This window comes from Tyto alba, unplaced genomic scaffold (genome assembly GCF_018691265.1).
Source record: "Tyto alba isolate M040663 unplaced genomic scaffold, T.alba_DEE_v4.0 Super-Scaffold_1000006, whole genome shotgun sequence".
NCBI classification, from domain to species: domain Eukaryota; kingdom Metazoa; phylum Chordata; class Aves; order Strigiformes; family Tytonidae; genus Tyto; species Tyto alba.
Genome location: NW_024881272.1, coordinates 7805124 through 7816538, shown reverse-complemented (window position 1 = coordinate 7816538; position 11415 = coordinate 7805124). Strand labels below are relative to the sequence as shown.

At 39.7% G+C, this 11415-nt stretch overlaps 1 protein-coding gene across 4 annotated transcripts in view; it reads right to left on the bottom strand.

Annotated features, from left to right (window-relative positions):
- Positions 1-293: 293 nt before the first annotated feature.
- SUCO (SUN domain containing ossification factor) overlaps positions 294-11415 on the bottom strand; it is a 42398-nt gene continuing 31276 nt past the window's right edge. For 3 of the 4 annotated variants that reach the window (XM_042806423.1, XM_042806436.1, XM_042806441.1), the window contains 9 exons: positions 11334-11408; positions 10723-10819; positions 8502-9668; positions 7504-7591; positions 6078-6182; positions 4180-4334; positions 3729-3820; positions 2413-2468; positions 294-2246 (listed from right to left, as the gene is read on the bottom strand). In XM_042806423.1, the coding sequence (XP_042662357.1) occupies positions 1800-2246; positions 2413-2468; positions 3729-3820; positions 4180-4334; positions 6078-6182; positions 7504-7591; positions 8502-9668; positions 10723-10819; positions 11334-11408 (2282 nt within the window). In that variant the 3' untranslated portion in view covers positions 294-1799. The remainder of the gene's footprint in view (positions 2247-2412; positions 2469-3728; positions 3821-4179; positions 4335-6077; positions 6183-7503; positions 7592-8501; positions 9669-10722; positions 10820-11333; positions 11409-11415) is intronic. The other variant, XM_042806430.1, reaches the window with a different exon arrangement.

Below are 11415 nucleotides of genomic sequence, written 5' to 3'. Positions count from 1 at the left end.
TCTAAGGATCCCCCAGGTCAAGACAAACTGACACCTGCTGGAAACTTCTAGCAGTTTTACAAGGCCACAATTTCTGAACTGTCAGGCAAAACATCACTCAAGCTTCAGCTTTCTTCTCTACCACTCCCCCTTTTCTTTTTTTAAATTAACACATCAAGGCTGACAAATAAGTTTATGAACTCATTATTATGGCCCAAAGGACCCCAATCCTAGTCCTGGACTGAAATTTAAAGACGAGTCCTTCTCAGAATTTAAGCCATGAGTTTCATTTTCAAAGAAAAAATGCCAGTAAATTAAAGACAAAGTGTTCAGATTTATTTGGAAATTCACAGTTTCTAATGGCACTACAGCTCTGTAGTTACATACTCTTGTTCCACAACATCATATGCTGCACTCAGGTGGTATGTATTTTCCTCATCTAGGTTTGAAACCCTTCTGAATTCATATTCAACACGTCTGGTTCATGTGCTCTGACTGGCTAATTGTGCAGATCAACTCCAAAAGTACATCACCTTAAAGTATTCATAAACTAACAAGAAAGCAGCAAAAAAAACAAAGGCTTTAAATAAGTCACATTACATACAATACCCAGGAAAGGCATTAGATCTGTTAAAAAGGGTACCACTAAAAGTGCTCAATAAGTTAACTTATTTTTTACAACGTGAACCTGTAACACCTGTCAAAAGGAATAACCTTTTGTTCCACTCACTCAAATATACACTCAACATTCTAGCAATCACACATCCTGTAGTATCCAAATATACAATCACAGTCAAAATAAAAACCACTTGGATATGAAAATACCAACCATACAAACACTGCACATTTGTTAGCCAATACAAAAGCAAACGTCTTGGAAATACCCACTTTGAACCAGCCTGACCAGTCAGACTTCAGCGCTTTGCAAACTCAGCACATCCAGAGCTGGCTGGCAGAACAGCCCGGCTGCACCAGCTCACCCTCACATTCTCCAGCTGAGCTCTTTCCTGACCTCTCAGCGCAGAAACAGTGAGCGTTCCCCATTCGCTTCCTTCAGAGAACTACAGCAGGCAATTTAGATAACAGAAGCATTCATCAGCCGAAGATCCCATCGTACACAGGAAATCCTAAAGAGCCACTGTCATTCATTTAGTACATCAGTCTACAGCTCTGATTTGTAACTGAAGGTGGAAATAAACATGATTACCATCCCCAGTGAGGTATTTTCCTCAACCGAGTTTGCGAAACTAGAATCTAGTCAGGCAAGTCCATCTATTAGTATTTTTACAGTATCCAGTCCACATTACTGAGTCCAGCTGAAGGCCCACTCATGTCCCTTTACAGCACTGTAGTGTTGCATCTTCAAAAAAAGCTAGAGAAATTACAAAATAAATCAAATGACAAACAATTGTATCTCCCCTCTTCCAGTGGCATTATAAATAGACAAAAGGCACATAAATATGGGAAGGTGCAAGAAATAGGAACAAAGCTAAAGGAAGAGGATTAGGCTTTTATCCCTATTCCACCCAACAAACTGGGTTTCAAAAAATCTCTGCCCCAGGAACTGTGAAAAAAAACCTTTATAAAATGGACCCTGCCCTCCCTCCCCCCAAGCTGTTCTCATAGGAAATTATCAGCCTTGTAAAGCTGCAGCTTATAGCCAAGATTGACACAATCCCATCTATTTAAAAAAGCAGAAACCAAATTTCTGAATACTTTCCAATTAGTTGAGCTCTTCGTCTCCCACTATCCTCCCACAGAATACCACAGACTGTTCTCAAACGAACAAACACTCTCCTGTTTGAGAAGTTCAGCTAGTTTTAGATGTGTCCAGAAACTGCTGTGACACCAAGTGTTCCCACTGTTATATCTTTGTTTCCTTTGATTATGTCATGCAGGCTTGGCATTGACCCTGACTTAGTCTGTATTAGAGTTTTTATGAGCTTCCCTTGGTCTGAAACTTTAGACCGTCTTCGTTTTATAGCCCTCTTCTCAGTTTTTGTCTTTTGGGTCTGTCCATTGCACAGACTCGTACATGCTGAAATGCCACAAAAATAGGACTCCTCAGACTGCGATGACGTTTCGGAGCTTCCTTCAGATGGAGGACCCTTATAGGAAGAGTGATAAACTTCCCCAATGTTAGAAAAGTCCCTCTGGTTCGTAAACGGCTTCCTTCCTTTAATTTCCCCGTTGGCTATTGGATGCAGAGGCTCTGTTGTTGGCTTAATAGTCTCTATTTTTTCACTTTTGTATTTACAACGCTTTTTCTGAAACCACAAGTAAAAAAAGAGAAACAGTTAGGTCCTGGAAAGCAAGCAGACCATAAAAACCAAGCCTAGGAGCCAGCACAGGGGAGCGCAGCTGAGACTTGCACCACCTGCCGGCAGCACCTACCTCAGCCCAGCCCAGCCCACCCTCCCCACACCACTGTACCTTCTTCTCTGGGGAAAACTTCAGGGGTTCTACAATGTACAGGTCCTCTGGATCCACTGTAAGAGAGGGAACATACATTTAGCAGTCCTGACACTGCCAGCTCTACAGCAACGCAATTCTAAGTAACAGCATGACAAAATATTCCGCTTATCACACACATTTTTGCTCCTGTTATAAGTTAATGGCGATATAACACATGAACCCTGGAAGGAAAGTCACACAGAGGAATTCCCCTGTGCTCCCAGGGCAGCTGTCAGTGATATGCACCTGCCAGCACTTGACCTCCTGGTAGATTAGGCCCTAGGAGAGGTGCACAGAACATCCTTCAGGGAAAAGGAACAATAAGTCACCAAAAGTGAGCTTCTAGAAAAACAAACTGTTACCAATCTAACAGTGTTTAGTGTGCAGCCTGCCCATGACAGGACAGATACTAGAAGCATGTGTACCTATCAAGGACACAGATGTTCAGACTGACAAGAGACCAGTCTGGCATTCTTCCATCAGGGCTTTGCAAATTATTCTTCCATATCAAAGGAGAGGAGAATTCAGAAAAAGCATGGTTTTGACAAAAAAAAAAAAAAAAAGGGCTATACCTTAACTAGTTTCTCTTGCAACATGTTCCCAACTCAACTCATGAGTTTTCATGCGTTTTATTATTCACAGTACAAAAACCTGTGAAGCAAGTTTGCTGCACCCAGAAAAGCAGCGTCAGCTGCATACTCGGTAGTGACTATAATCTGCAACACTTTTGGTTTTGCATGATGATGGTGGCCTAGGAAATCTAAATTCAGTTCTCTCAAGTTTAACATGAAACTGAAAAGACCAGATCATTCCTCATACCCAAGCCAAGATAAAGAGTCAAACTTTTTGTATTACAGTTGATAAATTTGGATCCTAAATATCTGCCAAGTTTGAAAGACAGGCTAGCAGGACTTCTGAGAAGCAGGGCATTCAGACTTCCCATGTCCAGCATTAAAAAAGAAAAAAACAACAAAACAAAACGTCACTTTCTACAAGCTTCACAGCTTTGTAGACCTGCATGCCTGACTGGATTGCTACTAACACCAAGAAAACATCTGCAGAGTGCAAACGACAGCAAAGACTACATTTAATGTTTTAGCATAATCACAGTTCTGTGAATGTCTGGTAACATGTACACAAGCCACCTTGTCCTACAGAACGTATACATGAACTACTATAATCCAGTGTACTTTGACATTAACCTGAAATTTCATTTTCATACAATGTCTGTGTTACTGCAAGTGTATAGCACCAATAAAGTAACACTAGAGACTAGATGTACGATACGTGAATACCTTCTTTACCAGATAGCTGAAAAGACTGTGATCTGACCAGTGGAAGAGAAGTTCTTCTTTTCAAATTCATATCATCATAGGAGGAAAAACACCTAGGAAACAAAATCCACAAAGCTTTTTTAAACACAGTTTTCTCAGGACTTTGTCATATGCATTTTTCATTAAGAAACATCTTTTGCAGAAGGACAGACTTATTCACTGAGGTGCCCAAGGAAGCCTGGCAAACAGACACAGTACTGTATTTGTAATAGGCTACCAAGGCACATTAAATACAGTAGCCCTCAAATGCTCCTAGGAGAGCATTACTACAGAGCAGTAACAGCTCTTTGCTACCAATTTTGAGTTTGCAAAGAAGACTCAGAATTAAAGCAGATGTGCCAGTCCCAGCAGATTTAAGGAAGCATCAATAAAAGCCGTAAGAACAATTAAGTTGCAAATATCAATACATTACCTTTTGGGGCTAGGGTAGTGATTACTTTTGGGAATTTTTGAGAGGTAATCTTCACAGAACTGAGAAGTGCTTCTGCACCGCTGCACACAAAGTACCAAGCCCAGAATGACACAGAGAACCAGAGAAATCACAAGATAGGACTGCCGATCAGAAACCTGGAAGAATTTGATACAGTTGTTAAAGAATAATTTAATAATACTACTATTCTTGTATTTTAAGCATGGAAATATTTTAAAGAGCACAATTGACATGTTTTCAACTCCCTTTCCTTCAATTTCACTAAACACTTGTTCAAGTGGTTTTTCAGAGATTTCATACAGTCTATTGGCTACACAGCATTCAAGGACCGAAGGCTGAAAACCAGTAGCTGGTAACACAGGACAAGATGTCACCAGCTACGGTACTACCATAACTTAACGAAGCACCTGTCCCTTGCAAAGAGCATTCGAGCCTATCTGAAAGTAATACACTTCCCATAAGAAAGTGTGCTAATCAAGTAACTTCTGTTTAGCAGTTGACATGCATGTTATACTATCTCAATTTCATGTGACACTTTTCATCAGCTGACACTGCAGTACTTCACAGAATAAATACCATTATATTCACTTAATTCAATGGGTTTCACCTTTCTGAATACTCTTCCATTTCACAACCTAGCAGATGGATTTTTTTGGAGTGTGTTCATTTAAGACTGTCGACGCTTACTAGAATTATACGGAAGATGAAGCACAGGGATATTTTGCAAATAATTTTTTTTTAGCAATGAATTGCACAGCTTTCCTATAAAAATCTATCTTAAACACACCAAGAGATCTTAGAAGTCAAAGACTTGAGAAAAGACAATGAACGCAACTTCCCATTTTCTAACAGGCAAATGTCTCAGACTAACAGACTCAGGTGACCAGAACCGAGTTCACAGAAAGCCATGTGTTCCAATTCCAGCATACTTATCTAATGATCACTACTGTCAAAACCTGGTTAAAAGCACAGCACTCGTGAACAGGAGCTTAGGCATCAAAGAAGGAATCTCGCTAACTGTTACAAAACAGCTCAAGAGATGTCTCTGGCAACGTGCACACAGAAAAAGGTCATGTTTATGGTACTGCTTAAAATCCCAGGCTGGAGAATACAAACATTTGAGAGAATACATTCCTAACACTGCTGCCAAGATTCCCCTAGTCTCAAAAGATCACAACAGCCAGAGGGGAAAGAAGAAGGGTGTCTTAGTGAGCCTCCCATTCAGTAGCTAGGAGTGCAACCCTCCACATACTCATCTGTTATTACAGCTCAGTTCTAACAGGGGCCAGTATGCTCTTGCACACTAAACCTCCTATGGCAAGAGTCTATTAGTATTTAAGTGGACAATATAAGTGCTGGACACTGCAAGCCATCCCATTTTACTGAAGTTGTATGACAAAACCATACAAAACAATTGGTTATACAACACAGTGAGTCCCAGAAAAGTTCCTGAAGCATTAACTTTACCATTCCCTTTGACACATGTTAAACATTCTATACATGCAACAAATCCCATTATTGCCATTTCAAAGACAGTGGTTAGTCTTCTAATTTCATTAAGAACCAATTTCACAGAACAACATCAATTCTAATGTACTACAGGAAGGCTGAGATACTAAGTTTTATCTTTATCATTAGCTCAGACTACAATCATGGGGCTAGTAGGTCTGTAGCAGAAATTACGACCAATCTTGCTGCGCACAAGACAGCTCAAGCTACTCAAACTTTCCTCCCCCCTCTTGGTCAATGGCTAAAGTAGGCTTAAAGCAACGGTACAGACAACTTCTCAAATTAAAAGCTCCACTTAAAGACTCTTCAAAACGAGATATCTTTATGCATTCGTTTTGCATTCTCATACCATATTGCTGAATTATAATTACCTCACGTTTTAATTCTGCCACAGTTGTTGACAGGTTAGAAACTAGCTGCGTCATGTTGGTGAGCTGTGCTTGTAACAGCTGGATTGCTTCTGTTTGCCGCTGATCCTGTAATAGAGAGCCACGGCCATGCCATTTAGCTGTCAGGTTCCCACTATCATATACTCTCACATGTACTAAGTTGGCATTCTACCTGACAGAGCCAGACATTTGTAGCCACATGACCTACTCAGCATTGTTGTCAACACAACTGCCATTTAACATTTGAAACATCAATATTTTTACTTATCAAATAACATTTGGTAACATTACACCAAGTGCATTTCATTACAGTGACTTCTGTTATTGTCATTAAAGGCAGATTAAGTAGCCAGCTCTATGCAATGACTATCAGGAAGTTGAGTACTGTCATGTTACAAAATACACATGCAGATGACCAGGCAGAGCTAAAGCCTAGGGGCTGACACACAGATTCTGTCTGGGATCAGGGAGCCAACCAGTTAACGACAGGAGCCCAAGTCAGCCAGGAACAAGTTCTTGGCAGCTATCATCTCCTTCCCAGAGGAACCCTAACAGGATTCTTAATCCCATAAGAAATTAAGAAAAGTGAGCAGAGTATCAGGGAGGTTAACCAAGAGCAGCTCAGAGTGACCAGCATTTGATACTATTCAGAAAAAAAAAGGCAGAAAAGAACATTCATATGATCTCAGGGAAATTGTGATTTTCTTCACTGTTGATGGATGAGCAAACTACAGGCCTGGGACTGCACTTCAGAAATTTTCAGAAAGTTTGGGATTAAGTCTGCTACGCCACATGCACAGTTGTTTCAGTGATTATTCAGCACTGCAGGTAGCGCTGTATTTCACAGCTGCTCAGGAAAGCTAGGATGGCAGAGCAGGGAAAACCTCCTTCAGCTCCCATTTCCTTCCATCACATCTTAAAGAACAAACTAAAGCTTTTGTTAAATGCACTACACTCTCAAATTTAAGTTTGGCATAAGCCATTACTGTACCCCTCTCTTTCTAAAGAATAGGTTGCTTCAAGGAGCATCAGGGCAATTGTCTATCTATAAACTGGAGCTGAAAAACAAACCAAGCTTAAAAAAAAATGGTTTTGAGTGCAACTACAACCAAGAAACAATGGTTGGAAATGACCTGGACAACCTTTTCACTGACAAAGACATTTCTGAGTTTTAGCCATTACCAACTGACTACTGATTTTTTTTCTTCAAATACAGGAAAAAAAAAAAAAAAAAAAAAAATCAGGAAACAGAACTGGAAATGACTTTATTCTAAAATGACTGGGAACATATCTAAAAATTTTATTACAGATCAAAAAACTGGGGAGCATAGAATGGATGCTTTTAAAAGGCAGTTAGAAGTAAACTCTCCTGATTAGGAAAACATTTAAGTGTTACAACAAACCATACCTGCTCTTCTGCTATTCTTGAGGTGTTCTGAAGTTTTATTATTGTTTTATTGAAAGCCTTCTGCATTTCTTCCATTTGCTTTCGGTACCTAAAACAAAGAGCGTAAAAGTCTAAAATGCTAGTTCATAAAACTCAGCACTGGACTTGTCTTCAGAAAATACAACTATGCCAGCACAAAACTTCTCTCTGCCCAAAGAATTTTTATTTAAACATCAAGTGGTATTTCCTGTTAAATTTCACACATAAAAGAGATGTGTGTGTGTCTAGGTTTTTTTGGGGGTTTTTTCTAAGGTTGAAGTGAGATCTATCTCAACACCTTATAGATTAGCACCAATTTACTGGAGTTCACTATGGAGAATTCTCTGCAAACACTGACTGCCAAGACAGAAGACACAGTGGTAAATATAACTAAGAGCCCTTTCCCTGGAACCAGTTCTGAAATGGGTACATCTCCTGATTTTCCTATGGCTAAGGAGCACCACAGATATATACTGGCATATATGTATACATCCCTCACAGAAAGTTCTTTGTTCCCTCTCCATGCTCCCTTCTTAAACTACCATGTTATCTGTAATAAACTCTTGCTGAAGTAAAAACGATCAATTCAGTAAAGAAGGCACTGTAGGTCTGTGTCATTCAGTTTAACAGCAACATCAGGATGTGCCCTTTTCTTGAAAGGATTATGGACAGGATTAGTGCTTACTTCCTGGCAACGTTTTATCCTTCTTAAAAACTCACAGCGATATTCCTCAAAACAAAATAGATGCAATCGTATATGAAATACAGAAAGGGAACCCCTGCCACATAAAGACATCTAAAGTCTCCAGTAGCTACATAGTATTAGGTACTTTTCTCAGTTTTCCATAAAGCTTTATGCTGTGATTTATGTTATACTCCACTTCCACTGCACTACTTTTGATATGTGTACGCTCCTTTGTATAATTGGCTAAAAGCATGTTTAAGGAAGACTGGTAAGAGTCTACCATATGTACACTTACCTCTGACTAAGTTCTTCTAAATAACGGCTGCTGAGAGACATGTTTACTTCTAGGGCTTTTATGCGATTATTAAGACGCATGAAGACAGACTCCTTTTGATTAGATCCATGAACAAGATTTCCGTTAGCGTAGCCTAGATCTGTTGAATTCTGCAATTCAGCATAGAAATCTGTAGCTGTTCTCTGTGGTCCCCCAGAGACCGGAATCGCCATTAAAGCTTCTTCAGTTGCTTGATCCTCCTCCTTTGTTTCGGCAGATACAGAAGACTCAACAGGAGGCATAACAGGTTTCTGCACTTCTGGAGTGCTTTCCTTTCCTTCACCAGCATCACTAGCTAATATGCCCACTGTATATTCAGGCTGCACAACAGTCTCTGTGGGCTTTGAAATCACTGGCGTAGCAATAATCTCTCTTGTGCTCATCTCCTTTACCTCAGTAGACACACTGGTCTCAGAAGCTACAGGGCTTTCTTCTGCAACAGAGCTCTCAGCCTTTTCTGTTTCTTCACTCATCTCAGCTATATCCACTTGGGGAGTGACCCTTGGTGCTAGCTGGCCTGCATCTTCTTTTGCAGGCTCCAATGCTATGTCTGTTGTTGGCGATGACTTAACTTCAGAAGTAACTTCTAAGAGGAGGGATTGGGAGACAGTTTGAGGATGGCTTGGCTCCAATTGAATGGTATCGGTGGTCTCATTACTGATCTCCTCATGGACCACACTGCTGAAGTCAACTGCAACAATGGATCCAGATGGTCTCTCAATTTTGCTGTCTAATTGCTCAGGCAGAGGCTCATCTATTGACATATGTATAGATTCAGTCAAAACTGCCTGTGGCTGCTGAACATCAGCAGAGTAATCTTGCTCTTGTTTACCTCCAGTTTTACTATGCTGCCGATGCATAGCTGCTGCAGCTGAACACCATTTAAACACATATTCTGAAAAGGTGGAAATACAACATACTGTTGCCATGTCACAGCAGTACTTTTCTGTCTCAAGTTCAAACCATGCCAATGCTTCTTCTTCCTGATCATCACTGGGCAGCAACGTTACCGTTGACTGGCTTGTATCTTCTTCATACTCTTGTACTAGCTGAACAATAGGACTTTCTTTTGTCAAATCCACAATTAATTGCTCTTTATCTATCTGTGGAATATCTGTAGTAACAAGTCTACAACAAAAGAATTAAATACCGTGTGTTAGTTCAACAGTTTTACATGCCTGGTCCGCAAGACTGCAAAAGTAGGATCTTTCAGAAAATTAGTGAAGCTTATTCCAGTAACCAAAGGCCAGTTTGGATACAGTCAGAAATTTTGTTAGTGCTTTCTCTGGTATTTTTCAATCCTGATTTCCTAGCAAATTATTTAAACCCTTGCTTCCGAAACAGCAAGCTTTCTCAAACAGATATTGCCCCTTCTCTCACTCCTGAAAAAAGTCACCAGTTCAAATATCACTAAGTTCTTACATACCAAGTATCTTACTCTCCTGCTGCAATCTTCAAATGCAAATACAAGAATCAACCTTCTCACTGACCTTCCTCAGTCCCTCAACAAGAAGAGTGCTAGGAAACCATAAAACCACTAAATACAGCACCATTCTTGCCTTAACATTTAAGAGCTAGAGTCTCAACTCTAAGTAGCCAAATCAATTCTAAACAATTGTAATCAACTGAAAAAATTCCCACAGAATATGAATATACAACTCCTCCTTCCAACCTATTACCATATCTTTGCATACATATTTTCATCAAGGAAAACCTAGCAAAAAAATGTAAGCTTCTAAAGCAGAATTTTTGTCAATACAATTTAACTGAAGTTTCAGTGATACAACTTACATTCCTAATTGCAGGAGACAACCTGCAAAACCTGGAAGAATATTAAATTGGTTTCCACCCAAGAAATCTGCAATAGCCAAGAAAAACAAAACACTCCTCCTACCTCTTCTAAACAAAGTAATACAAGCAATTGAGAAAGTTAGTGATGCCTTTTGACATTTAGTCAAGTGTCAAAACAAAACACATCATGATGGAAACAGCTATAAACAGCAACTAAAGCAATATACTTCCCTGGTTAGTACATTATCATGCTACAGATTTCACCAAATACTTGCCTTTTAACTTCAAGGCAGCACACCAGACGTGAGCATTCTACTACCAAAGATTCCAGCCTAGTGCATGTTAGCGTCTGCTAGGAACATACTAAGCAACCCCAACGCAAATCACTTACTCTGGTGAAGGAACAGGAGTTGGTTCAGGCAGTCTTGGTGCAGCTGTTGAAGTTGCAGGGGTGGCAGTGACATTTTCAGACACACTTTTGTTCCCTGCTGCAGGAAGAAGTAAAACGTGAACATAAAAATTCAAGAACCATGTTTGTTTTCAGTGAATTTTTGGGGCTTGGGGGTGGTTTGTTTGCTTTTAGATTACTAACTGCACTATCAAATTAACGGCAGATGTGATTCAAAATTGTTCGAAAGTGCTACTGACAGTTTATGTATACAACATTATGGACAGTCTCAAAATATTTCCAGGAAGAAGCAGCAAGTAAGACTACAACTGAAGCTGGATAATACAGAGCAAAAAGCTCTCTGAATATAGCTGAACAAACATATGTTATCTTTGTGTCTTTGTATACCTTCTTAGCAAATTCAGCATTTTTGTTCCACTTCTCACAGTCAGGAGGGTAAGAATTCTATTGTACTAACCAGGTATGCCATAAAAGGTGAAGAAAGTAATTTAAACATAGATCATCCAACTCATAAAAAAAATAAACAAAATAACAAAGAAGTTAGAACTTTCCAGAATGCTTTTCATCTAAAAAAAACCAAGTTTAAAGTATACCTTCAGCTTCAGATGACTCTTCAGTTTTGGCTCCGAGCATATTAGCAGCAATATTCACCATACTTAGGATAGCATCTAAAAG